The following is a 25422-nucleotide window of genomic DNA, read 5'->3' as shown; positions in this document are numbered from 1 at the left end:
TACAAAAGCCATTTCTCCAGCCAGAAAGATGGAAATCTTAGTGTCTTATTCCAATGCAAGAAAAGGTTAAACATCTTTGCTCACAAGTCACTTGGATAAGAAAGTGGGGCAGACACCAGAATAAGCGCTCTGGCCTTCTTACCTATGAAGAGGGTCTTTTTAGTCCTTTTAATGAAAACAATCCTGAGCTTCACAGTGTGCTACATGTACATGAGGCAAAAGACATTTACTCTCAGAGCTCCCCCTCACCCTCCTGCCCCATGTGGGAAGCGGGGCAGACACACACAACTCTAGGAGAAAGTTTGCAAGAAACCCCCAAATCAGCACCAGTGATGGACATGGCAGGCTCTTAGAGGAGCACAAAAACTGTCCTTTGAGGCTTTGAAGTCTGGAGATGAGCAAAACAGTTTTTGATGCTGAGTAATTATGTTAAGTGGGCAGGTGGGAGCCAGATGCTGAACAACAGTTTCAGATGTGAAGGCACTGGTGCCCCAGTGCTTTGTCTAGACCCCTCTGTGGACATCAAATATATTTGGACATTAAAAAAAACCTTAAGAAGTGATGCTGAAAGCATGCTGGTGAGCAGCAGAGCATGTTACACTGGTTGCCATATTGGCTTGTCTAGAGCATTTGGATAAAATTTGTACATTTGTATATTTTATGTTGGATTATCATTTCTTACCATTTCCACATGTTCTTTCATCGGGAAAATAATGCATGATCAAATGGTAAGTCCTATTTTTAAACTGCCTTTATGCAATTGAACTGAAAATATTAGTTTATCCTGTGCTATTCTGTCAAGCAGTATTATACTGATTAAGTTTTTAAAATATTATTGCTGCAGATGGAGTATACATAACCTGCATTTATACTCCATTTCATGTGCCTGCATCTTGAATCTTGAGAAACTTTGAATTTTTGACCATAGCCTCATGAAGGATCAGAATGTCATAACCCCTTTAGTCAATATTTTGAAAGGCTAATTTGAGTGAGTAATTGCATTCCAGTTCAGAAGAATATTAAAATAACTAGTTTATGTGAATACATCCATCCTAATGGAAATATACATTCCAGAAGAGTTGGAAGAATTAGCTTAATATTGTTGCTGTATAAAATTCAATGACTTGAGCTTTCAGGCAGGGCTGCACAGGCAGACTGAAAACATTTTGGCTCGCTTGAGTTTGCATCCACTGTATCTGCTTCCAATCTCAAATTCCAATAAACGAACAACAAAGAAATCAAAAGGAAACTGTGTGGCTCGCCAGCTTGAACCTTGCTTGCAGAGAAACCAGACAAAACCACACAGTGTGAGGAAGCAAACATAAAAACACAGTGTAATATGTTTTCTATTGTTTCTGCCAGAAAACATCACTTGGTCCAGATCCATGCAAAATCTGCCTTCTTCTGCTTAAATTTACCCCACGCTCACTGAAGGGCTGGTGAGATTTTGTGCACTTTAAAGTCAACAAGGCCAAGTTGTGGTCTAACCTTCATTTTGTTTCATTAAAAAATACCACACACAGCCATCCCTCAGAATAGGAGACAAATTCCTAGACAATTAAAACAAACCCTTATGTTCAGCTTCCTTCTTCTCTGTACAGTGTCTGCTACCCCCATGCATAGTTGGAAAATTAGAAGATGCTATCCAAACAAGTAGCTTGAACAGTATTAATAGTACAGCAACACAGGCACACATGGAACAATGAAATCCCCAAAGAATTACAATTAAAGATGGCTTCTAATCTAGCAGCATCCATAGTGGAGGAATAAACCTGATGGAAATAAAAATGTGTGAGCTACATAGTGGCTGCAACTTGCTGCCGTGGCCTGTATACCTGATGTGAACTAGAAGAATGTTTTCCTATAAAAGTATTGTAAAAAAATTATATTCCCTTAAAAGTTAGTTGTTCAATAAATTACCAGGTTTAGACAACAGGACTTCCATCTACCTCTGCCACCTGAGTTAAGGTCCCTTCAATTGAGGCCATTCTATGACTCTGTGATTCTATAAATTATAAAAATCCATCTCTGCCTGGTCAATGCTCTCCTGGCATCAGCCCCTGCAGCCTGGAGATGTCATCAGTCAGGAAGAACAGTGCACTTACATATGTACACATATACAGCCATAAATATTCAAACACAGTTGCTGCTTCTTGGTTTGATCCTGAGTTTAGACTACAGATGATGACTAACCTGAATACACCACATGGTAGAACATTGGGCTTTTGTTAAGCTTCTCGTGTTCTCTGATTTTCAACCTAAAAGTCTCAGGCTTTCATACAGACTGAAAAAAGAGAGAAATTCTAAGTAATGATCACTGTCCAGTTCAAAGTTAAATATTGTTACAGATGGGAACAGAAGGACTTATTGCTGCAGGACAGTGATCTTACACTGCACATCTGGAGCACTTTGTCTACACCCTGACTGGCAGTGGAGCCTGCACACATCAGATGGCATCAGTCAGAAAATGTGTTAGCACAAAGAAATTATGATGAGTGCACAGCATGGTCAGATGTAAGGAAAAGCACCATTTGTAGATTTGTAAGTCAATTAAGCTTTATTTCAAGTGATTCCCCCAAGGCTTCTTGAGGTAGGAGCATTTGTTTTCCTTCATTTCACCTAGGTTTGCTATGATTTAGTGACTGTAGAGTTCTATATAGTCTCAATATCTTGATTTTCAGAACTGTCTCTCAAAGCATGACCTATGTTTTGACCTCTTTCCTGAAGCCTTACTAAGCAACCACATAGCATCCAAACACAGATACAGCAAAAAAGGCAGAAAAACTGCATGAAACTATCAGACATTGTAGTGTGACTGTTCTCAACCTCTCACTGATATTATTAATTAAATCAAGAACATAGTGTCAACATTTTGGTTAACAAACAGCACTGGTCAAGACAAGTGGTTTACAGCACCTGTATATGAGTTACAACTTTAGGAGAAATGTAACCTTTTCCCTTTCCTACTCCAAAACTGACTTTTGAGGTATACAATATTTGGAAAAAACCCTCTTCAGAAAATAAGTCTTACTATAGAAGAAATAAAGGCATCTGTGCAATACCCAATAATTTCCAGTCTCTAGGGTTTACCTACCACTAAACACTTTTTTCTCCAGTCAGAGGGTATGTTGAATGGAAAAATGCCACACTGCAACTAGCAGAACAGGTTAGAGGCTGAAACTGATTGGCATCACCTAATTAAACTGATATAAAATAGGAAATAAGTTCAGAGAAATCTAAGTCAATTTGCTAAGTGAAAGAAGGCTGAGAAAAAAAAAGTTGAATAGTTTGCTTGTAATGAATAATCTAACTATGCAATTTAAGTAAAAATACTGCAGATATTTCAAAGTTTCATATTTACTAGAAAGATCTTCAAAAATCTTTTTAAAAAGTAAAATGTGTGCTGAACTTTTCTGACATTTACAAAAGTAATTAATTAATATGATTAAGCAAATTAGACTGAGCCAAAGTCTGACTGATTGTAAAGCATGCTGCAAGAGCCACCTGTTTGCTAGAAAGACTAGATACTACGGTGCTGGCAGCTAGAAAAAAACAGAGAATTGTAAAAGATAACATCCATATATACTGATCTTCGAGATCTGTCTTGTCTGACATGCACTACCAGATTATCTCAGCTTTACCTGAGAAAAGAATTGTCCATTTTTGTTTGGAAAAAAAGCCCTACTAATTAAGCTAAAATAAAGTCACCACTGACTGGGTCCATAAGGGTGTTTATGCATCTAATTCCTAATTAGGCACTTCAGCTCCTCCATATCTAGTTAGCCAGTTCCCAAGGTCCAGGAAAATCCTAGGATTAGCCATTTTATACCTAAATTTGCTGTCCTTCATCTTGAGGGCAGCAGTGCCTGTTCCTTCTGCACAGATACAATATCTTTGCCCAAGACAACATTTAGCAACTAAGAACCAGACTTCTGGTTAGCAATAATTGCCTGAAGATGCTGTAAAATGTGCAGTTATAGGATATTCATCCCTGGTCATCATTTACAACTTGAAACAAAACTTCAAAACAGGACAGAGAGGTACTTTTTTGCTATTATATAAACTTTTGTAATTTGTATTACCATTTTTATTACCCAGTTGTGTATAGAACAAACCCATTACCTCTGTCCCTCAGAACCAGCAGACAACACTCTCAGTTTTAAAGAACTTAGAGTAGAGCAGCACTGGCAGTAGAGTAGAGAGCAGCTACTGAAGCACTAAAGAGCACTTAAGTACTTAAAGGGGGCTTACAGAAAAAGAGAGAGAGCAACTTTTTATATGGGCAGATTGTGACAGGACAAGGGGGAGTGGTTTTAAACTAAAAGAGAAGAGATGAGATTAGATGTTTGGGGAAATTCTTTACTCAGTGGGTGGTGAGGCCCTGGCACACGTTGCCCAGAGAAGCTGTGGCTGCTCTATCCCTGGAAGTGTCCAAGGCAAGGTTGGACAGGGCTTGGAGCAACCTGGGCTAGCGTAAAGTGTCCCTGCCCATGGCAGGGGGGCTGAAAACTAGAGGATCTCTAAGGTCCCTTCCAACTCAAACCATTGTAACATTCTAAGATTCTGTGATTCCACTAAGTCAGAGTAGTACTTGATGAATACTTGACTGTCTAATTGATATCTGATTATACTTGATTTTGAAATTCATCCTGACCCTTTTACTCTCCTGGCTATAGCATTGTTCATATGGAAATCAGGTAAAGTGGACTCTCATACAAGACCATTAACACATGTCCAAATTTGAGTGCAGAGCTCTTCTCCAGGCTCTACATTTGAGCACGTTGAACTTGTATTCATGGTTAAATACCAGAAGACTTCAGAGAACCCACTTGATATTCAAGTCAGGAAGGGAATGAGAACTGGAGCAGGAGCGTAGACCTTTGTGTTTATAGTGCAGGCACAATATCTCATGGAGTTGTCTTATAGCAGCACAGCATCAACAGCCTTGCAGTCTGCAGAGGAGGCAGGAGACGGGAAAGAGTAATTTTCCAAAAGACAAGGCAAAGGAGCAGACAAAGATGTGGGAGAAGAGTAGAATCACAGAAGTCTTGAGCAACCAGACTTTGAGAATAGCCTATGGTGTGGGAGCTAGTTAACAGGACAGAAGAGAAAGGCCATCAGTTCCATGCAGATGTATCAATATCATTAACTTTTTCATGGAAATCATGCCTCAGTGCTCACTGTGCACCCCAGAGATGTAACTGAGGCCCACACAGCGCGTTGCATGTTAGATTGCCATCTCTGAAGTAATACATTGGGTAATAACCAGTTTTGCAAATTACAATTCCTACAAAGAGAAAACGCTAACAAACGGACGTGTCTGTGAAAAAGAAAATGCTGGATACAGAAATTAGCAGAGCTGCCTGCTAGGTATGCTCAATTAGGAGTGTATATATGGACTTTTCTAGAAATAGCTTTAGTCACGCTCAGCCCTGCTGCTTGTACTGTACTTCTGCCATACAGATTAACTAAACACAATCTTAAAGATGCAAAAAAACCTGTGATTTGAAAGTTCTGACATAAACAGTCCCTGAAAAAGAAGAAAACAGAGCACACATTGTCTATGCCATTTGTGAGCCAGTGGATCTAATGGTTCACTTACTTTACAACCTGCTTTGGAATAATTTGGCACATCTCTAATTTTAACAAGCTTCAGTGGGATTAGATAAAATGCAGACTTTGTTTACATCAATTAACACTCAAAGAAGTACAAAAGAACTTGTTAACTGCATTTATGAACAAAAAGTAACAGTGAGAGTTTGTCTAAACGAAGTTACTGTATGACTTGCTCAGATTGGCGCAGTTGTCTCTAAAAGACTAAAACCAAAAACCCAAGAACTGAGCTTCATTTTCAAAGAGGCAGATGTGTATTTTTAATTATATCAGCAAATACAATCGATGTTTGTGATAACTGCATTACCAGGTTTGCATACATCAGATTCAGAGATGACTGCTCCCCTCCACAGGCCATGTACACATTCACTGAGTCAAGTGGAAAACCAAAACCATCACAGCCGAGTTGACAAGTACATTGGTCATTGCTATATTATTATTCCTGTTTCCAATTATTTTACCCCATTGCTATATTATTATTCCTATTTCCAATTATTTTACCTTGACTGATTATAAGCACATTCTTCTCTACATGCTGCAGAGCTGGAAAAAAAATGTGGATGACTTCAAACCCAGCACTAACCATCCTCAGAGATAATAAATGGACACATCATATACGGCTCATAAAAGTTTTTCAAACAGTAATTATATTAATAAAGATACAGAAAGGGAAAGAAAAAGCAGGTAGAAGTAAGAGTTTAAAAAGTGAGAGAAGGGGAAAAGTGCACTGTAAAATATACTAGACCATGTCCATAATATACAGTCTATGTCCATTAAAACTTCTGAAAAATTCAGGGGTTTTTGGTCATAAATATTTTGCCCTCTACATCACATCATTTCCAAAGATCTGTGTGTTCAGAATTCTAAATAACAGATCTCTCCAGAAGTTGCTGGGTTTTTTGATCACTCAGGATCAGTCAGTTCTAAGGAAGCTTTCTGTTCCCTGCTCAGGTGGGGTGCAATGCACTGCCATCATTTTCCATCTTTTCCAATTATTAGCTCAGGGATTCGTAAAAAAAAAAAATATTGTCACCTGTTCTTAGTTACATTTCCTGTGCAGCCAACAGGCCTGGATGCTATACAAACACATTTTTGTTACTCCAATAACATGCCATTTTAATTAGAAGTGATGCCCCAAATCAGCAGAGTTGAGCTGCTCGCACACACTGTCACCAGTGAGAGCACTGGTTGGTCAGTGCTGTGATTCCAGTCCTGGAATACTGCAACTCCTAATATGACAAAATTAACTCTTACAATCTAACAACAAGTCTACTACTATACTAACAATGGTAAAAGGCAGCTGGAACAGCCTGGTGTGCTCGAGCATTGCGGATCAGAGCTCTAGTGAACTGCAACAGCAAATAGACTCAATTTCTTCAACAGTTCCTGTGTTCCTAAACTTGCTGTGGCACACAGCAGAGCGTGACTTAACAAAGCTCAGACAGGCAAGGAAAAGCAAGGAAACAGTCTTTAATCAATGCAGTCACACTTGCTGTATTGCAAACATCAGTCTTTAAGGTAGGAATATTAAGGGAAAAAAAAGAATTCATTATTTTTCATGGAAATAGAATGACGAGAATCCAAGAGTGAGAGGAATTATACAACATCGAATGTAGATCAGACACAACAGATTTTTCAAATTTTTCTTTTTAATAAAGAGTATGGAGTGAAAATTTAGCAAAATAACAGAAAGGGAAATGTTCCTCTAAGATGAAGGAAAACAGACTATGGTAAGAGGTAAGTAGAAAAAAAATCTTCAAACTTTTAAGCGTACTTATGGCATTACCACTATCATGGTTTAAATTAAGTATTATGAATATCACATAGACCAATGAGTATGTTTGCATGTGGAGTCTCTTTTCCACCTCCCTACAAATGGTAGTTGCTGAAACCATGGCAGCCCAAACAAACAGCCATGCAGATACTTAATATTCAATTAATTGAGTTCATAGAGGTTACTTGTTATAGCCCATAAGTATTAACACAGATATCTGGCTATGTCAGAGAAACACGACTCCAAAATCCTCTCTAAACAAGATGAACTCTAAATGCAGAATATCACAGCACATACAGATTAATTCCTGATAGGTATCCAACCCCCAGAAAATCTAATAGCATCTTATCATTGATTGCATGCTACACTACAGTTTAGGCTTTGTTTTCCATTAGTAAACACCTCAAATTACATGAAAGGGAGAAAAAGTTCCCCAGATAAAAGCATTAAATATTTATCAGCCTTATGTCTGCTCAGTCACCACTCCTCTAAGAAAGTCCATTAATTAAATACCTTAGAAACGATTAAAACACTTCTTTAGAACTTATTGGCACCTGTTAATTCACTGACCCTACGAGGCTATGGCAGTAAATGTCTCGTTTGATTGCTTCTCTTACCAATAAATCAGCAGCTCAAAGACAAAGGAGACATGGTGCAACTTCATGTACAAAACATTGCCTTAAAACACAAAAGCCAGTATTTAGAGGCAGAGAAACAGAACATTTACGTAGACAGGGCAGCACAAATAATCTATTTAACCTAATCTTTTAATTACAGGAAACATCTCGTAGCTAGACATACAAGAGCAATGAAATGACCCAGAGCTAGAAATCAAGATGATATATTTGTGCATGTGAAAGTAACACCAGCAGAATTCATAAAAGAAAACCTCCTTGGGCATTATTATCTTTCCATCAGGATATACTGTCATCACATCTAGAATAGGAGAAAAAAAGGCTTAAAATATGTTATTAAAATACAAAAATGTAAAATGGGCAAGGAAAAGAAAACAAGAGCAGAGAAAGGTAAAATTAGAGGGGGGAAAAATGCAGGTGAAAAGCAATCTCTGTTTGAATTAAAAAAGGAGCATCTTAGGAGTGGGGGGAGGAAAAAAATAAGAGACAGACCCTAAAAGCTTGATATAGCACAGCATCTACTCCACTACAGAAACTGCAATGATTTTGGTGTCACTATTTACTCAGTAACAAAGTATTCAGCAGAGAGGGGGGTTCAAATCTGGCCCTGCTTGGGCAGTATGCAAATCTTCTCCCACTCCTCTGCAAGCCTTTCAGGATAGCTGGCAGAGAGTCCCCTGAAGAGTCCTGGCAATGCCACACTCTGCGGTGGGAAACGAGCATCTTGCAAAGAACCCCTGAGATCCTCCTACCCCCTCAAATCTGCGCGAGTGGAGAAGTGTTGCCTGGAAGGGGGAGCGAGACAGAGTGTGTGTGTGTGCAGGAGAGGGAGTGAAAATAGTGCCTGTAATTATAAAAGAGTCCTGAAATACTGGGAGACGGAGATAATAATTGATTCTAAAAAAAAAATAAATAAATAAATAATAAATTGTTCACTCCTCGCTGTATATAATGTTTTCTCCTTTGCCATTTGCGATATTCTGACCCTTTGTTCAGATCCTTTACCTTGCTACATTGAAGTTATTATGGAATATTTGAAAAAATTGGCTTCCCTTCCTTTGATCTCTACTATTGGATTACATTCTTCCTACTCCCTTTACACAGTTCTTCACTCCCACGTTCATTTTCCCCATTTCTTTGTTTACATTCAATTTTACCATATTTCTTCACACTTTGCTGCATGGGTAAAGTCTATGTTGTGTTCCAACACACATTACTCTCTCTCATTCCTTACTTTGCACTTTTTAACTGATCGTGTAGAATATTTGTTTTCAGAATGACAACAATAAAAAAAAAAAGAAGAAAAATGTATTCAATGGTGAAAACATGTTCCTTTTCACTCCAACTGCAGCCCTAGCTGAATTGTGCTGCCATTGTTTTCCAACAGAACTTGCATTTCCAAACTTGGGAATTCCCATCAGTCTGTCTGACAGAATTTTCCTGTTTTTTCTCAGAAGGTGTGCATTTTTCAAATGCCAGTAACATACCACTACAGAATTTCCCAGGAGTAACAGCTTGGTTTGCGGGACTCTTATTTAAAAGCCTTACTTCCAAGAAAGTCGTTTGAAACAGAAGAATCAAAACTGATTATTTACATTCTATAAATCAAAACAAAACTACAACCAGTGCATTTCAAAACATTGCTGTAATTATTTTCTACAAGCTGATAAATTGCTGGACATACTTTCTTCAGTACTGGTTGGCAATTCTTTGAGCATTAAGCACAATGTTTATTTAATTTTAGATTGTGAGTATAATTATTAAAAGTGTGATTCCAAATCATTTAAAAAAAAAAAAAAGAGTATACAGGGAGAGGAAAAAAAACAAACAACAAACCAAACACATGAGGGGGGCATATTTCAGCTCCATTACAGTAGTTTTAAAATCCTATCTGTAGACGGGTATATATTTTATGGAAGGGTGGCTGTCCCAGGGTGTAACCAGTTGACTCTGCCCCAGAGGATGAAGAAGCCCAGCCCCAGCAGGGACAGAGCATCCCAAGCCAGGTAACAAAGCTCCAGGTCACAACAATATCCATTATGCAAGTTTGGGGTTAAGAAACTACAACTCTCGGGAAACCTCTGTCAGCAATCCTGACTCCATTCTCTTAATTATACTAAAATGAATGAGATGTAAAAATGTATTTACCCCGCTCAACATGTTTAGAAGCATCTTACCTGAAAAGATAGGAAATAAATACTGAATTAAGTGCATTATTCTTTATAATCTGTGCACCATGACCCTTCTTTCTCCTACAATAAAGGTCAGTAGATATTATAATCTGCAGAGAGTCATAACACAGTATTCAAAGCATGGAGGAACCCAGTTCTTATCTCTGACTCCCATGTTCACACCCAAAAATTTCCTTTTGTAGCCTCTCAAACACAAGGCAGTGCCTTTGTGCCAAAGACCACCTCACACAGACTCTGCCCTATCAGCTCATAAAGAGAGAGACATAAGCATGGGATTATACATACTTGCAAAAAGGTGTAAGATCTACCCCTGGTGTAAATTAGGAAAGTTTAGGTGAAATTAGTGTATTGGCATCAATGGAGGGAGGTCTTCTAACCCTCAGTCAAAATCTAATGTGCACGATCTGTAGCAGGTGGCCCTGTACTCTGAGAAAATATGGATGGAGTGGGAATGGACTCTGCTACCATAACTAAAAAAAAAAAAAATAAAAACCACAAAAAAAATCAAATAAACAAAAAACCCAGGCAATTCATCATATATTGATTTAAGCACTGCAGGATGGGATATCAAAATAGATATTTGTTCTTTCAAACTCTTGCTCTGTGACACCTGCTTTGTTTCCCCCTTTTAACTTCACCAGGCGTTAACAATGTTTCTGAATTAATTCAAGACATCTCTGACAGTATGTGATTCAAAAATATTCAGTTTTAATTGTTTTTCAGCAGTAGTGGTGGTCGAAGCACAAGTCTGCTTAGTCTGCCTGAGAGTTGGGCATTTGGTGGTAACAGGTTATTTCAACAGCTCGGGGTAAAAATCGCATCATTCACTTAATTCCGCAGTATCAGTGCAATTCATCTCAGTCCATAACAGATGACATGTTCAATAGAATATGTAAAGTATGCCTCCACCTAGTGATGATTATGTACAAACAATAAAAAATAATAATAATTCTTATTACTTAAGGGAATCATAATAATTGGTTACCATTTTCCTAAATTAAAATGTGCTCTCGTGCAAATATTCATTTATATAAATGCACACTTTCCCTCCTGAAAACTTAGTTTAAAGCTCAATCTGTGAAATTTTACCTGCAAACTCTGACTGCGGGAGGACTAAACATGTTCTAGGTTTTAAGCATGTTAAAATTTTAAATAATGCTGCATTTGTAACAATTGTGACTATTATAGGGACAAAAAAAACAAATGGAGGCTGGCTGATGTGCTGTGAATTTTAAGTGTTAAAATCATCTGATAACTGAAGTTCAATACTCTGTTTCTAAATGAAATGGTAAGCAAACCACATCCCCTCTTTGCAACTCTGTTTGCCAAAGAAAATGTTTGCTAAACTTCTTGGATCGCCGTGTTTTACAGATGCAATTGCAGATGTAGTGGCATTAAATTCCTAGGAATTTATTTACCCCAAATCAGAGAAGAGGTTAGGAAAGGAAAAAATAAAATTAATAACTCCCCCCCTCCCAAATAATAAACCCACTAATATTAATGAAAATCCCCAACAGTCTAGAATTCAAGAAATCCAGCCCCTGAACTCATGCTCAAATTTTTTACAACTCCCATAATCCATATGAAAATACTCTATAATTGGGATCAATTGGAGGCACATCTCAAAATCAATAAACTTCAGGAGGAGGTTTGAAAAGTCAGGGTCCCTTGTGGTGACTCTTCTTATGGGTTTTCCTTTCATTTGTACCATCTGGGAACTACCTTAAATGTCTTCTCAGGCTGACTGGGTTTGCATTACCATTTCAAAAAGTCTCCCCATCCCATTAGTGGTCCATGAATCACAGTTTAGGAATTCCTGCTCTGCTGAACACCAGAGGTGTAGCATCTAAAAGAAAGGGCAGGTCCCTGTTTCCACTTTTCCCCTCACATTTAAATTGCCTCCTATTGTCCGTTTAACACCTTGAAGCATCCAAAAATATCCTCTCCCCAAAGAAATCACTCCTACCCAAAAAATGTGGATCCCAAGCATCTCGTCTGGCACACAAATTCAGAGAGAGGACAGCCAAGGCTCCCCGTGCCCAGCCAACTCCAAATATCTGCCTCAGTCATTAAAGAGAAACACAAAAAAATGGAGTCAAGTGACTTCGCCAAGATTTTAAAAAATGTAGTGGCTGAATACAGAAATACCAGCACCAAACATGTAAACAAGTCAGATTTGATTATCTCTGAGTGAGTTCATTTAGGATTCATTTTTCTCTTTGTTTTTTTTTTTCCAAGAGTTTGATAAATTAAGGGAATGTGTGCAGTGTTTGGGCACATATCAAGACAATTTTTTTAATATTAACTTACATTAAGAAGTTAAAAAAACCATGCAAAAATTATAATGCTTTTAAATTAATTTAACTGTCTTCACTCAGGAGAAGCAGCAAACCTTAAAGTACTAAAGAATCAGGAAATCCAGGTTCCTTTCTCATTTCTACATTTTCTTTTCAGTTGTTGATTGTCAGGACTAGGAAAATATCGTTTTCCTCATGTTATGAGTGCACAAAACACAGCACCAAAGGCTTCAGTCACATCAGAGGGGCTTTATCAAGTTCACTTTTACTGGTTATCTGTAACAATGATTCTCATTACATGTTTTATCTTGAGCCAACTTATCCTTAAGAAGCTATTTACCTTTCCTATCAGCTGATCAAAATATAATCATCATTTTGACACATAAAACTACTACCACATGCATAATTTAGAAAACACAGGCTTATAGAACTATTATTCCTTCCCAAAAATAATAATAAAAAAGATATTAGTTCATTCAGCAGCTAGCTAAAATAAGCATTAGTTATAGAATGGTTTGGGCTGGGAGGGACTTTTAAAGGTCACCTAGTCCAACCCCCCTGCCATGGGTAGGGACACCTTCCACTAGAGCAGTTAATAGCATGAACTGCTCAGCCAGGCACTGATTTTGGCTGAAAAATGATTTAAAAAATGATCAGCGTCGTGATAGTGGGGGCAGAGTGACCTGCACCCTGTTCCCTGAAGAGCTGGTGGTCCCTGGGGAAGGGCAGAGCCCTGGTGGCACCAGGTGCAGACTGCCCGCATCCCTTCCTAAATCTCTTCCCATCCCTGCCCGCATCCCTGCCCATCCCTGCCCGCCCCGCCGGCTCGTTTGCTGCCCACGAGATGGCAGCAATATGTTTATGAATAATGCAGCAAGAGGCTGCAGCCCACTGCCATTTCGAGCTGCAAAACGCCGCTCACTCCCTCGGCTGTAAAGCAAAATAATATCACAGTCCCGCCAACTATCCGACCCTCCACGAATTCAGCTGAAAAACAGCAGGAAAAACAAGAAGCTCTGCTGCCTGGATTGATTTCTCCTAAGGGTTGGTGTTATACAAGGCACAAGGTGCTTCTTCTGCACTCACATGTTTACCCAGGTCCTTGTGCTCAGCCGTGCTTCTGTCCCTGACAAAATTATGTCACATGCACATTAAGCATTAACTGCTGTTATGTTTTACTTCTGCAACGAGGAAAAACGCCTGTGGCTCGAAATAAATATTTTCTTTTCTGATGGACAAATAACATCTGCACTTCTGAAAGCTGCAGCGTGGCTGTCACAGGCTAAGAGATTCATATAATTTCTTGAGAAGCACATGTATATGAGCACACACAGACACTTGTACCTACCACAGTCACTCATGGATCAGCGCCACCATCCAACAAAAGACGGGCTCTCAAAAAAGTGTGGTGAGCTCTTATAACAATCATCTTTAGCAGGCAGACCTCTATATGCGTGTAGTGTCAGATCTGGGGAATATGGGTTGTGCATTTCTTAAATCAGCCTGATTTTCACAGGAAATTTAGGCTCACTTTTCAATTGGATTTTGGAGTTCTCTGGGATTTAGTGAGACCCCAGGCTGTGGTGGGTTTTAGGAGCTGGTTGCCCCAGTGTGTCACAACCTGCAGTGGATATCACAGCAGAGGGTATATGCAGTGCCACAGGCAGCATCACCACAGCACCCTGCCCAGAGCAGCTCTTGCTTCAATCAGACTTTCAAGCCTTTCCAAGACCTCCATGAGTTGTTGAAGTTACACTTCTTGAGATATTTTTGTTTATAAATTTTTTTTTATAGACAATAATTGGAAAAAAAAATGGAACTGTCTAGCTAAGGTCATATTTAGCTACAAATCAACCAAAGTTTTACTGAGAATTTTGAATCTTCCTTCAAGAAGCTGTATATGACAAAATGCTACTTATTAGGAGTGTACTCCACTGTTTCTGAAAAGTAATCATTTTTTGACAGTATTTTAAAAATTGTGATTTTTTTTTATTTAATAATAATGAAAACTACTACTGTCATAATTTTATAGCTGCAAAACACACAAGGCCTTCCTGCCATGACTGTTTTGTGTTACCCCAAAGCAGACAGAAACCACAGAAAGTGAGAGAAATGGATTAACTATAACTTTGAGGCAGCTTTACCTTAACTACTAAGTTTGTCAGTTTTATGAATAAAGTTGCTCTGCCTTGAAACCCTTGAAATTCCATTGAAGAGGTTAAACAGATAGAGAGGTTCCTTGAGATTCAAATACAGAGGCTGAAGCTTCAGTTTCCCAAACCCTTTAAATGTACACCATTGTCAGTCAGGTGTCTTCCTACTGATACCTTATCTATTTTCAAACTGTGTATGGTTTGAAACATAAAGGACAAAAGTGTTGGTACATACTATAAAAAGTTTTATCATTTTCCATAAAGTATCTCATACACGTGGAATCCATGGCCTTACTGTTTGTATGTTCTCGTCCTCGGGTGTAAAGCTTTTCTGTCACTGCTTGTAAGGACAGGAGTCCCTATCTCAATCACACTTTTTGGAGGGAAAACTGGCTTTACTATCTGACTTTCCTTAGAAAATGAATCACATTAAGCATTTTTTTTCCTGTGTTTACAGAGCAACCTGAATTTCAGTTCATTTTCCATATACCCTCTTTGGGCTAACATGAATATCATCAACGCTAAGAGTGAAACACTGGTGAGGGAAGGCAAAAACACTTGTTCCCCCAGGATGGTCAAAGCCTGACCACTGCTCACCCAACGCTTCTGAAACAAGGGTGGAAATGCATTTTCCATAACTTACATGAGTGCCTCAGTTACCAGGCTCTTGCTTATTATGGATTAGATCTTTTGTTTTCTCAGTGCTTCTGCCTGTTGTATTCTTTAATAACCAGGGATACCTCAACACCTCCTTTGGTCTCAAGATCAGCTTGAGATGTTTACCATCAACACAGGTGAAATGATCACAATTAAATCTGCCTTTTTCATACTCAAAAAATAAAATGATAACAAAATAAAATTACCAAAAATCTCTAAATGTCTCTCTTTATAACCTTCAAATGTCGTATTGATGTCTTTAGAAGGCAAAGTGACTTCTCAACTGCATAATATTTAAAATTCATGTTGTCTGTAATTTTCTCTTTTCTGAAAAACTTTCCCCACAATCAAGGATGTTTTGCTTCTTACACTATGTACTCTTGCTATTTTTTTTTTGTTTTAACCAATAAAAAATCTGCATACAAATAAACAATGAAAACATATCTCTCCTACCATTACTTGTATAAAATCCTGCCTGATTTTTCATATGAGGACCACTACTGCTACAACAGCAGATTCCAGAAGCAAAGGTTATGATCTGTATGCTTAAAACCTCAGAAAATTTGGTGACTTGAATAAGGCAATAAACTACAGAATGTACAGTTTCATTCATAACTTCTGGTTTAAAAGAAACAAAAAGATAATAGGATAATTAATAAAGAACCTATTTTTCAACAGAAACCAATCTGAAGTGATTCCAGAAATGTCCACAGAACTACATATCATAAAAGGAGAAGAAGAGTCAGGTCCCAGAACCCTGGAATCAATATAATGTTGCCTGCCATTTAAAGTGTCGACCATCTAAAGTTCTGATTCTGGATTTTATATGTATTTTTGTAAAATACATTAAATCTTATGTGGCATTTAAAACTAAAGAAATTAAGAATAAAGAAAACAGAATTTAAAAAAAAATGCATTCACAGGTTTGTTGTATTTAGGTTACAAAAGAACACAACAGATATATGGAGAGGTCAAAAGATTTTCGGCATCCATGGATTAGGTTTTACTAAATAGTTTGGCAAGAGCTCTGCTAGTAAGGTCATTAACGAGACAATTAGAAGGGAGAACTAGAAAGAGAATTGAGAGGCCATTCCACACTGTTGTGTTCAAGGTCTCCCACTTACATCAATAAAAACAGAGTACATGTGTAAAAATCACAGAATGGTTTGGGTTGGAAGGGATCTTAAAGATGATGTTCCACCCTCTTTGTCATGGGCAGGGACACCTTCCACTAGCCCAGGTTGCTCCAAGCCCCGTCCAACCTGGCCTTGGACACTTCCAGGGATCCAGGGGCAGCCGCAGCTTCTCCGGACAACCTGTGCCAGGACCTCACTGCCTCTGCAGCCAACAATTCCTTCCCAATATCCCATCTAACCCTGCTCTTAGTGTGAAGCCATTTCCCATTGTCCTGTCACTGCAGGTTCTCATCCAAAGTCCCTCTCCTGCTCTCCTGGAGCCCCTTTTGGTCCTGGAAGGAGCTCTCAGGTCTCCCTGGAGTCTTCTCTTCTGTGGCTGAACACCCCCAGCTCTCCCAGCCTGGCTCCAGAGCAGAGGGACTCCAGCCCTCGGAGTATCTTTGTGGCCTCCTGAGGACTCTCTCCAGCAGGTCCATGTCCTTATGCTGGGCACACCAGAGCTGGATACAGTGCTCAAAGTGGGGTCTCACCAGAGCAAAGCAGAGGAGAAGAATCACCTCCCTCGACCTCCTGACCACACTTCTTTTGAAGACGATGAAGATGATTTCTTGAGCTATTTTTTTTTTAAACTAATTATAAGTTTATTATTTAAAGAACCTCTGGCTGATACCACCTAATAACTGTGTGATGTGGTCAAGTCTTTTAATTAGGTAATAATATATTCAGGTTCCTGGGGTCAAAATTAAACCCCAATCACAGCAGTAATGTCCAGAAGTAGAAAAAACTCTGTATTTTAAAATCACAACAGATCTACCTAACACAATATGCTCCAGCTGCTGCTAAGGACCACCAGAAGATTCACCTTCATGATTGCAAGGTGGCTTTTTCAGATTTGTCTCATCTATGCAGCATTTATACTTAAAAAAACCACAAAGAAATCCAAATACCAATCCCAACCCAAGCCCCTCCACATCGCACACTCAGTGCTTTCTCTAGAGAGATCATGGAAACAAAAATGATCCCTCCCATGGCAAAAAGCTGGGACTTAAACCATTCCTGGGAGGCATCCAGATACTATCCTGATCCTACAGTATATAGAACAAAATAGCTTATCATTCAGATTATGTGCTTGGACAAAGCTGGACAGCTTCAAGGACAAGGGAGTTACCCCAGATCAGTGCCATAAATGTTATTATATATGAAACAGCTGCAAGATAAATTCTTTCATATTACACATAGGTGCAGTTGTACTTTCAGCTGTCTCACTGTTGAAATACTGTAGGTCTTACCCAGCTTTCTCTATTTGTAAAATACACTTATACTTCTTAGTTGCATGCGAATGAGTAACCCCTTCCAGCTGCAGTGCTGAAACAAAAAGCAGTATCACACCAGACCTGTGGCAAGAGCCCAGCCATAGAACTCCAGAAATTCTCATATGAAACCGTCCTAAAAAATGAACATGGTAAATAGGGAAAAAATATGACTAAAGAAACCAAAAAATGTCTGTTGGTTAAATGAAAAGTGTAATTAAAAGAACAAAGCAGCTTCAGCGAGTAATAAATATGTTCCATGTGACCTTTTTTGCACTTTTCACCTCTCTACTATTTTTCCTTTTCTTTCTTAAATGATCTGAGAGAAATATTCCAAAACCTCTTCAAGGAAACAGGGTACAACCACAAAACTTTTTGGTAATGAAGCTCCAGAACTATAAATTCAGAGGTTGAGAGTATATCTTCCACAGTGTCTGGGCTGAATTTGAAATTAAAAAGCTGCTTGATTTGAGTGGAGGTTGAGTAAAATGGGAAAGAATAAGATCTGGTTGAAAAGTTTACTAGAAGTAGAACATATGGAACATTAAAAAAAAAAAAATCTGCAAATTAGCCTAGTTACTGGTGTCTCAACAGACATATCAGTACTCATTGAAAAGCAGCCCATTAAGTTATTTTCCTTTTTGATAACCCACATCAAAATGCACCTACACAACATCAAACTAAGCCAAAAAAAGGCAAGAAGAGAATGACAGAGTGACATAGGCGCTGTTGCTGCTCCAGTTGCTGACTGACAACACTGCCATCCCTTAACGCGGTTTTATTTAGTTATTACAACCATCTCTCTGTAAATGACACTTAGGATTATTTAAGATTATGTTGTAATCCTTTTAATCCTCAGTGCTTTAAATTTCAGGCTAAACACCAAAGAGCAAACTAGCACTTAGCAGAAGTATTTAAAGCATGTGATTTGAACATAAATCTTCTTTTATTCACCACTCCTCCGATGAAGACCTAGTGTATCACGTCACTCACCAGTAAGAACAAACAGCACAGAATCTCACTGCAAACTGCCACCTTTCCCTACATCATGTGAAGCTGTTTCTAACCAGGTCTTTTCCTTGGTACCAGCTATATCATCAAGAAAATAAATGAAGGGAAATCAGGAGCTTGCATATTATAAGATGTACGCATTTTCAGTTACTATTAAGGAGAAGTTGAGAAAAAAAATACCCCACATAATACGTTCATCAAGAACAGAAATAGATTGCACAAATTGGATAGTGTGAGACAGATCAGACTTATCCTGTTAAACTGGGAGTAGCTCAATTAAAAGGAGGGGAGTAACGCTGCTGAAAACCTCATGATCAAGACCAGAAACCCAAATCTTCCTGCCTGAATATCATTTACTTGCAGTTTCCTCTTTCTTCCTCCCCCCCCATCGATCATGTTTCCAATTAGTTTTCTTTATGATTCTCCTAAGCTCCATCTCCTTGTTACCATCCATTAACTGTCATAGGGTTAGATTTTAAATTCAAGATTTCCTTATTTTCTTCAAACCAAAATTTCAGTAGTCATTTTCCATTCCTAATCTATAATTCATGAACTCAAATTGAGCACCCTGGCTAAATCAAACTCAAAATTCTGCACCTACTCCTAATACAACACATCAGCAGAAAGCAACCATTGCTCTGTTTGAATCAGGAAAGAAGGTTTTATTAGTCAGAAAGTAATGAAACAAAACCCCACCAACTATGCTTTGAAGATATAAACAAACTTATTTGTGATCATTTCAGAGTTAAGCAGCTAATGCCTTTAATCAAATACCAATGCAATCCATCTATATTTAGGTCGTAAAAAAAAAATAAAAAGAAAGATTAAGAAAAATCACCCATGTTCTCTTCATTTGAACAAATCTATGAATAAATAGACATATATTATCAATCTTATTCCCACCCACCAGGGGTAAGTAGATCATCTGATGTGTTGCCTGAAATATTCAGTATCCAGGTACAAACTGACCTCTCTGCTTTCGAACTCATCTTGGATTCCCTCCAGACTATCTCACAAATCTTCTCTCTCTCTCTCTAGTCCCCTTCCCACTCTATCTGCTCATGTAGCACCAGTCTCGTTCAGTCCCTTCCTTTCCCAAAATGTCACCACTACTGGTGCCAAAGCCTTCTCCTCTTTCGCTCCTACCATCTGGCACAATCTTCTTGTAGCTCTCTGTCTAAACAATGCTCCATCCCTTTTCAAAATGTGTCTTAACATATGTCCTTCCTCCCATGCTTTTACTTCTTAATGTCTCTCCCACTCACTTATTGGCTTGATGAAGACACATTTTAATGGGTTCAAGCAGTAGTGCATGAGTTTCCTTTCTCACATTATTCTGATTCAGTGGAGTTACACCTCACACGAACAGAAGTGAGAAGAAAATGCTTTGCAGAGCCCTCGTACCACCAGTTTGGGAAATCAATAGCAGAGCTTCGTTTGTCTTTGCGCTGGAAATGTATTAGCTGCAGTGAATCACCGCTCTGATATGCATTTCCAAACAGGAATTTTGCTTACTGCAAAATGAGAAATAAACCCTAGAAGCTCAGAAGACCTGTCAGTGTGCTCAGGGGGTTGCAGGAGTGAAGGCTAAGGTTATACTTAATCACATTCCAAGAGAAAAAGCTGAAGATTGACAGCAAAACCAAAATATTTATTCTAAAAATACCTAGGAAATGACAAAGCTCCAAGTGTTGTCTCAAGACAACCTGAAGGATGTGGGGGGTATAGAAGCATAAGCCTCACTGTCTTGGAGAAAAAGAATATTTCTAAATATTGCATGTGCTTTAGAAAGATGTCTAGAAAAATAAACCTTAAAAAAGCCTCTGTAACACCCAGTTGACCCAGAGAGGTTTCTTTTCAAGAAGCCACGTACAGACCCTTAGGGTTTTTTTATGTGTAATGGTTTTTTTTCTTAAATCCCAGCCCCAGACAGAGTTGGTTCCTCCAGCATGTTTTATTGGTGATGATGCCAAAGGACTATCTGGTAACTAAGAGTATCTTGACCCTGACATGTTCCTTTCTGCATCCTCCCCCCTTTTGTTGTTTGTATTGTTAAAAATTTTCAACATCAGAACTCTGGGAAACAACTCGGTTCATAGAAAATAATATTTTGATGTGGCTTGATGCAACATTTAGTGAAAAAGAAAAAAACCAGCAAACCCTTTCTACTGATATCCATGAGAGCTGGATTATGTCCAAAACCTGAAGATGTCGCAATAAACTATTTTACCCCTAGATCCTGGAATGTTAACCTTGCAGTAACGCTTTCCTCCTCCTTTCATCTCCTTGGGCCTTGATCCTCCCTTCCAATTCAATGGGATTTAGGTGAAGGAATTAAATAATATTCTTTTCCGTCAATGAAGAATAGTCTTATGAGAAATACATGTCCTCCTATGCTGGCCCTGACAGAGGCAAGCTTTTAAAATCCTCCCCTCTCCTGGCAGAAGTGAACCTGGGTCATCACCGTCTGAGGACCCCGAACAGCAATAAAAACAAACAGAGTAACCGCACTGCGTTGGAGCAATGCTTGTATAAGCAGTTTGAAGAAGTTGTGTTTATGGAAGCCCTTTAGGTCAAGATTCTAGGCCTGAACCCAAAGCAATTACCTACTAAGTTTTAAAAACAAATTGAATATAGAGCATTAATCAATAAATCAACAGGTTCTCAAGTGTTTAGGAGACTCAGTCATCAGAAATCCTTCTCTTAGAAAAATAGTAAACCGATGCTGGGTAAAGTGTTACACTCCTGTACTGGCAAGAAAAACGCTGTATTAAATCAGGCTCTACTTATTAAAACCGAGGAAATAAAACCTACCTCTTCGCAGGGTTCACACTCAAATGAGCAATGGAATGCTTTGCCTCTTACCTGAAAGACATTCTTTCTGCTGGATTTCTCTGAGGTCCATTCAATGCGAGCACCACACAGATCCACACACTCAGGTTTGTATCCCGGTTTCTGAAAAGGAAAAAAAGGTAAAAATCAATCGTGAATATGACTTGACTTTATCAGATTAAAGTCAATTACCAGATTAAACAAGAATGGAACAAGTTCTAGTGACAGGTTGTTGTAGCACAGCTGCTGATATTGCTGAAAAGAGTTCATTATTCCTTGTTATTATTAAATAACCACTCCTGAAGAGTCTTAACTCAGAAATAAGGTTCTTATACTAGATATACAATTTTTAAAATAATTAGTTTAAAAAACTAGTTCAATATAACATAGAGCAGATCAAAACACAAATGCATACACATTGACCAGCTATTTTCAATGCTTACTTTGCCAAACCTCTTGAGAAGCCATTGGGTTTAAAAGAAAAATTTTGTGGGTTTTCCAAATGCAAATTTAAAGTGATGCAACTGGAAAGGACAGAAATTAGACAGGAACATACATCGTATCTCTAAGACAAGCCATCTCCTTTCTCCAAATAAATTATCATTTCTAGCTCCTAAAAAAAGAAGAAAAGGCTTCAAGGGCATGTGTGACACCCAGAAAGAGTTCAACACGAGGGCTGATACTTCTCAGTGTCAGTCCACGCATCCCAGGGTGACACAGCTCTGCCTCCCCAGCTCCTCCGTATGGATGCAAGTAATTCAAAGAGCAGATTTGTTTGCCTGCATCATTTACATTGCTGGGAGTTGGTGTAAAGCACAGTAATCCTCATTTGCCATCGAAGCTTCTTCTCCAGGGACTCTGCCTGTGCAGCAGTTCTGGCAAAGGCCATGTAGGTTAGAGTAGCCTTTGTGGATTGGGCTGCTGCACATCCCACTCAACAATAAAAATGTTACTGCTAACAGTGCAAAGCACTAGTAAATCCCTTTTGGGTAAGAGGTGGAGTAATATCCACATAACTAATTAGCTTAATGCATCTTTTTTTCTCTGCTGCTCTTAAACCACAGTTACCTTAAAAATAGCATTAGTGATACAGAAAACAGACTTAATGGAAGTTAACAATGGCCAGTCCAGCATCAACCACAGACTCAGCTTTCCAAAGACTGTTCACTGAATTTCTCAGATCTAGTTATTAAAGGCTAAAATGTATGTGTTCTCCAAGATGTCTCTGAGATGAGAGGAAAAGAACCTCTTTGGGTTAAAAGAAGCAGAGTAAGAGATCCTGCTCAAGTGATTTGCAGGCAGAGTCTGGAAGTTTTCAGTGTTGGAGTGGTAATTATGTTCTCCATTTGCCAAACCATAAAACCATGAAGGATCAGCTCCACTAAAACTGACAGTCCTGTGTGTCTTTGTTCCTTTTTTTTTAAAATTATTATTAATTTTTTTTAATAGAAGAAATATGCTGTTCAAAACAGAAGGACGTTCTTGTGGCTAAACTACTGGAAGAGTAGAGTTTGGAATTTTTTCCCCCAACTCTGCCTCAAATTTCCTGCCTGGCCTCTGACAAGAGCTTAATCTTTCTGATTTTTTAATAACAGAACAAAACAGCAATATTGAGACTCGATTTTACAAAGATGTTGTGAAATTTAGTCAGCAAGTATTTCCAGGGCAAAAATTACAAAAGTTGTGGAAAAAAAACCCAAACATCAATATATTAATACAAAAAAAAATTTCAAATTATGGAGGAAATAAATTAATTTTCAGTATTCCAGTACTATAGTTTTATAAATAGGGCTATGAGGCCTCCTTGGACTAGGTCCTCTCCAGGACTCCATGAATGTGCAGGTCTGCACCACACAGGCAGCTCTGCAACCCATCATGAACACACAACACAAGCTTGTCAAAATGGGTAATCCTTCTTCCTTTGAAAGAAAAAATTACCCAGAAGGATAACTGGAGCCTGAAAATACTTTAACAAAGAAGGGCAGTTTTATTCCACCAGCAGAAAGAGTTGAGAAATTTTGGAGACGCACAATGAGATTAAAAGAAGAGATTAACATGTAGACAAAGAAAGAGAAATAGTTTTTTGATAGGGAGGTTTACTGGGCTACAGAACATTTTTCCCAGGAAAACTGTCATGGAACACTGAAGTGACAAAAAACATTGGACAGCCTAGAGAAGTTTTTCAGGGAGATGAAATAGTGAAATCTATAGGATTTTATCACCTCTAATTTCTATGATCATGCAAAAGTGTGTGCAACAGCAGAACTTGGGCTCTTCCGTGCAGTCAGTGCACACACAGTTTAATTTTATCACTATTGCAGTACTCTGGAGCTTGTTTACAGCTCTGATTTTGTAACAGGCAGAAGAAAAGTACAAGCATGTACATCTCCCTTTCCAGAAAGGATGAGATGCAGGCTTCTGGAAAGCTGAACATACTTCTGCTGTGTGCAATAATTATTTGATTCAGTCTCTTTTTCTCTAAGGGAAAGAAATATGAATTGAGCAATGTGATCTAATGGAAGTGTCCCTGTCCATGGCAGAGGAGGAGAACAAGATGATCTTTAAGGTCCCTTTCAACCAAAACCATTCTATGATTCTATGAAAACTTTTTCTTTAGAGAATTTATCAATTCTGACCACGACAGGATATCAGGTGTCTGTGAACACCATGGGAGACTCACGGGTATGGATTAGAATGTGAAGCTTCTGATGAAAACTACACGCCAAACCATTCAGATCCATCAAGCCTGAAACTCTCCATCACCTTCTGCTGCACCCCTGGGGGGCTCTATGCAATGGAAAGCCCCACTAAAATCCATCAGAACTCCAGGAAAACTGCCTGGAAATTCATTCTGGCCTAAACAACGTCCTTTTACACATAGCTGGTTTCCCAGCTTATGCATCACCCAGAGTCACTGGGAGAGAGTAAGCTGAGGTGACTGGAAAGCCTGAGCACTCCACGTCCTTGCTTTGTGTTTTGCAGTCAGAGCAATTATGTTATATCAATGTTGTTGGAGGGGGTTATGCTGTAAATTGATACAAGTGTCTGCTACGATGAAATCTTCCTAAACATGAATATGGATTTCAGCAGCATTTTCACTCGCTAAATTGCTTTGCAGATGGGCTAATAACCCGAGGTTAAAATAACCTCTGTTGCATAAACTATCTCAGGGAATAAACAGACTACTTTTCCTTGGTCAGAAAGACAAACTGATAATAGAATTTAATGCTGGTAAGGAAGAATGGAGCTGTGAGTCGTTTAGATCACAATGTCCTTAATTTAAAATAAAAAACAAGTCATATTCATGGGAATGTTAAAAGAAAAAAAAGTGTATCAAAGCCAGGACCACAAATGATCAAGGCAGCAGCAAAAGCTAATGATTTAGTTACATGGGATTCAAACTTGCCTTTTCAGTAGTATTTGTAAAAAATTTCCTTTTCTGAATCTCTCCTCTGTGTGCTTTATTTGGTGTGCTCTATTGCTAAACAAAACACCAAATATTGTCACCAGCATCACCAAAAACAGAGCCATGGATTCCAGTCTTCTCCATGGAAATCAATAGGAAAGTTGTCACAGTGAATCCTAAATCCATAATCACAATATAGAGCAACAAAAACTCCTTTTAGCTTTTACTAAATTCTCTGCATTGGAATATTATTGAAGATTTGGACAAATATAATTTGAAATCACCTCTAAATTTTGTCTTATCATCATAAAGAGATATGATTAGAAGTGCTCTCATTTCCCTTTCTCCTGTTGCCTTTGTTTTGTGAAATATCATTCCTCTTATAATGATGCTGTCTTAGCCTAAA

The 25422-nt window shown here is 38.5% G+C and overlaps 1 protein-coding gene across 1 annotated transcript in view; it reads right to left on the bottom strand.

Annotated features, from left to right (window-relative positions):
• ARHGAP15 (Rho GTPase activating protein 15) overlaps positions 1 to 25422 on the bottom strand; it is a 331243-nt gene that overhangs the window by 248150 nt on the left and 57671 nt on the right. Inside the window, exon 6 of the mRNA XM_032693775.1 lies at positions 21644 to 21733. Coding sequence (XP_032549666.1) covers positions 21644 to 21733 — 90 coding nt within the window. The remainder of the gene's footprint in view (positions 1 to 21643; positions 21734 to 25422) is intronic.

This window comes from Chiroxiphia lanceolata, chromosome 7 (assembly GCF_009829145.1).
Source record: "Chiroxiphia lanceolata isolate bChiLan1 chromosome 7, bChiLan1.pri, whole genome shotgun sequence".
Classification (NCBI taxonomy): Eukaryota; Metazoa; Chordata; class Aves; order Passeriformes; family Pipridae; genus Chiroxiphia; species Chiroxiphia lanceolata.
The sequence above is the reverse complement of the archived record's forward strand: the minus strand, read 5'-3'. Positions and strand labels throughout refer to the sequence as shown.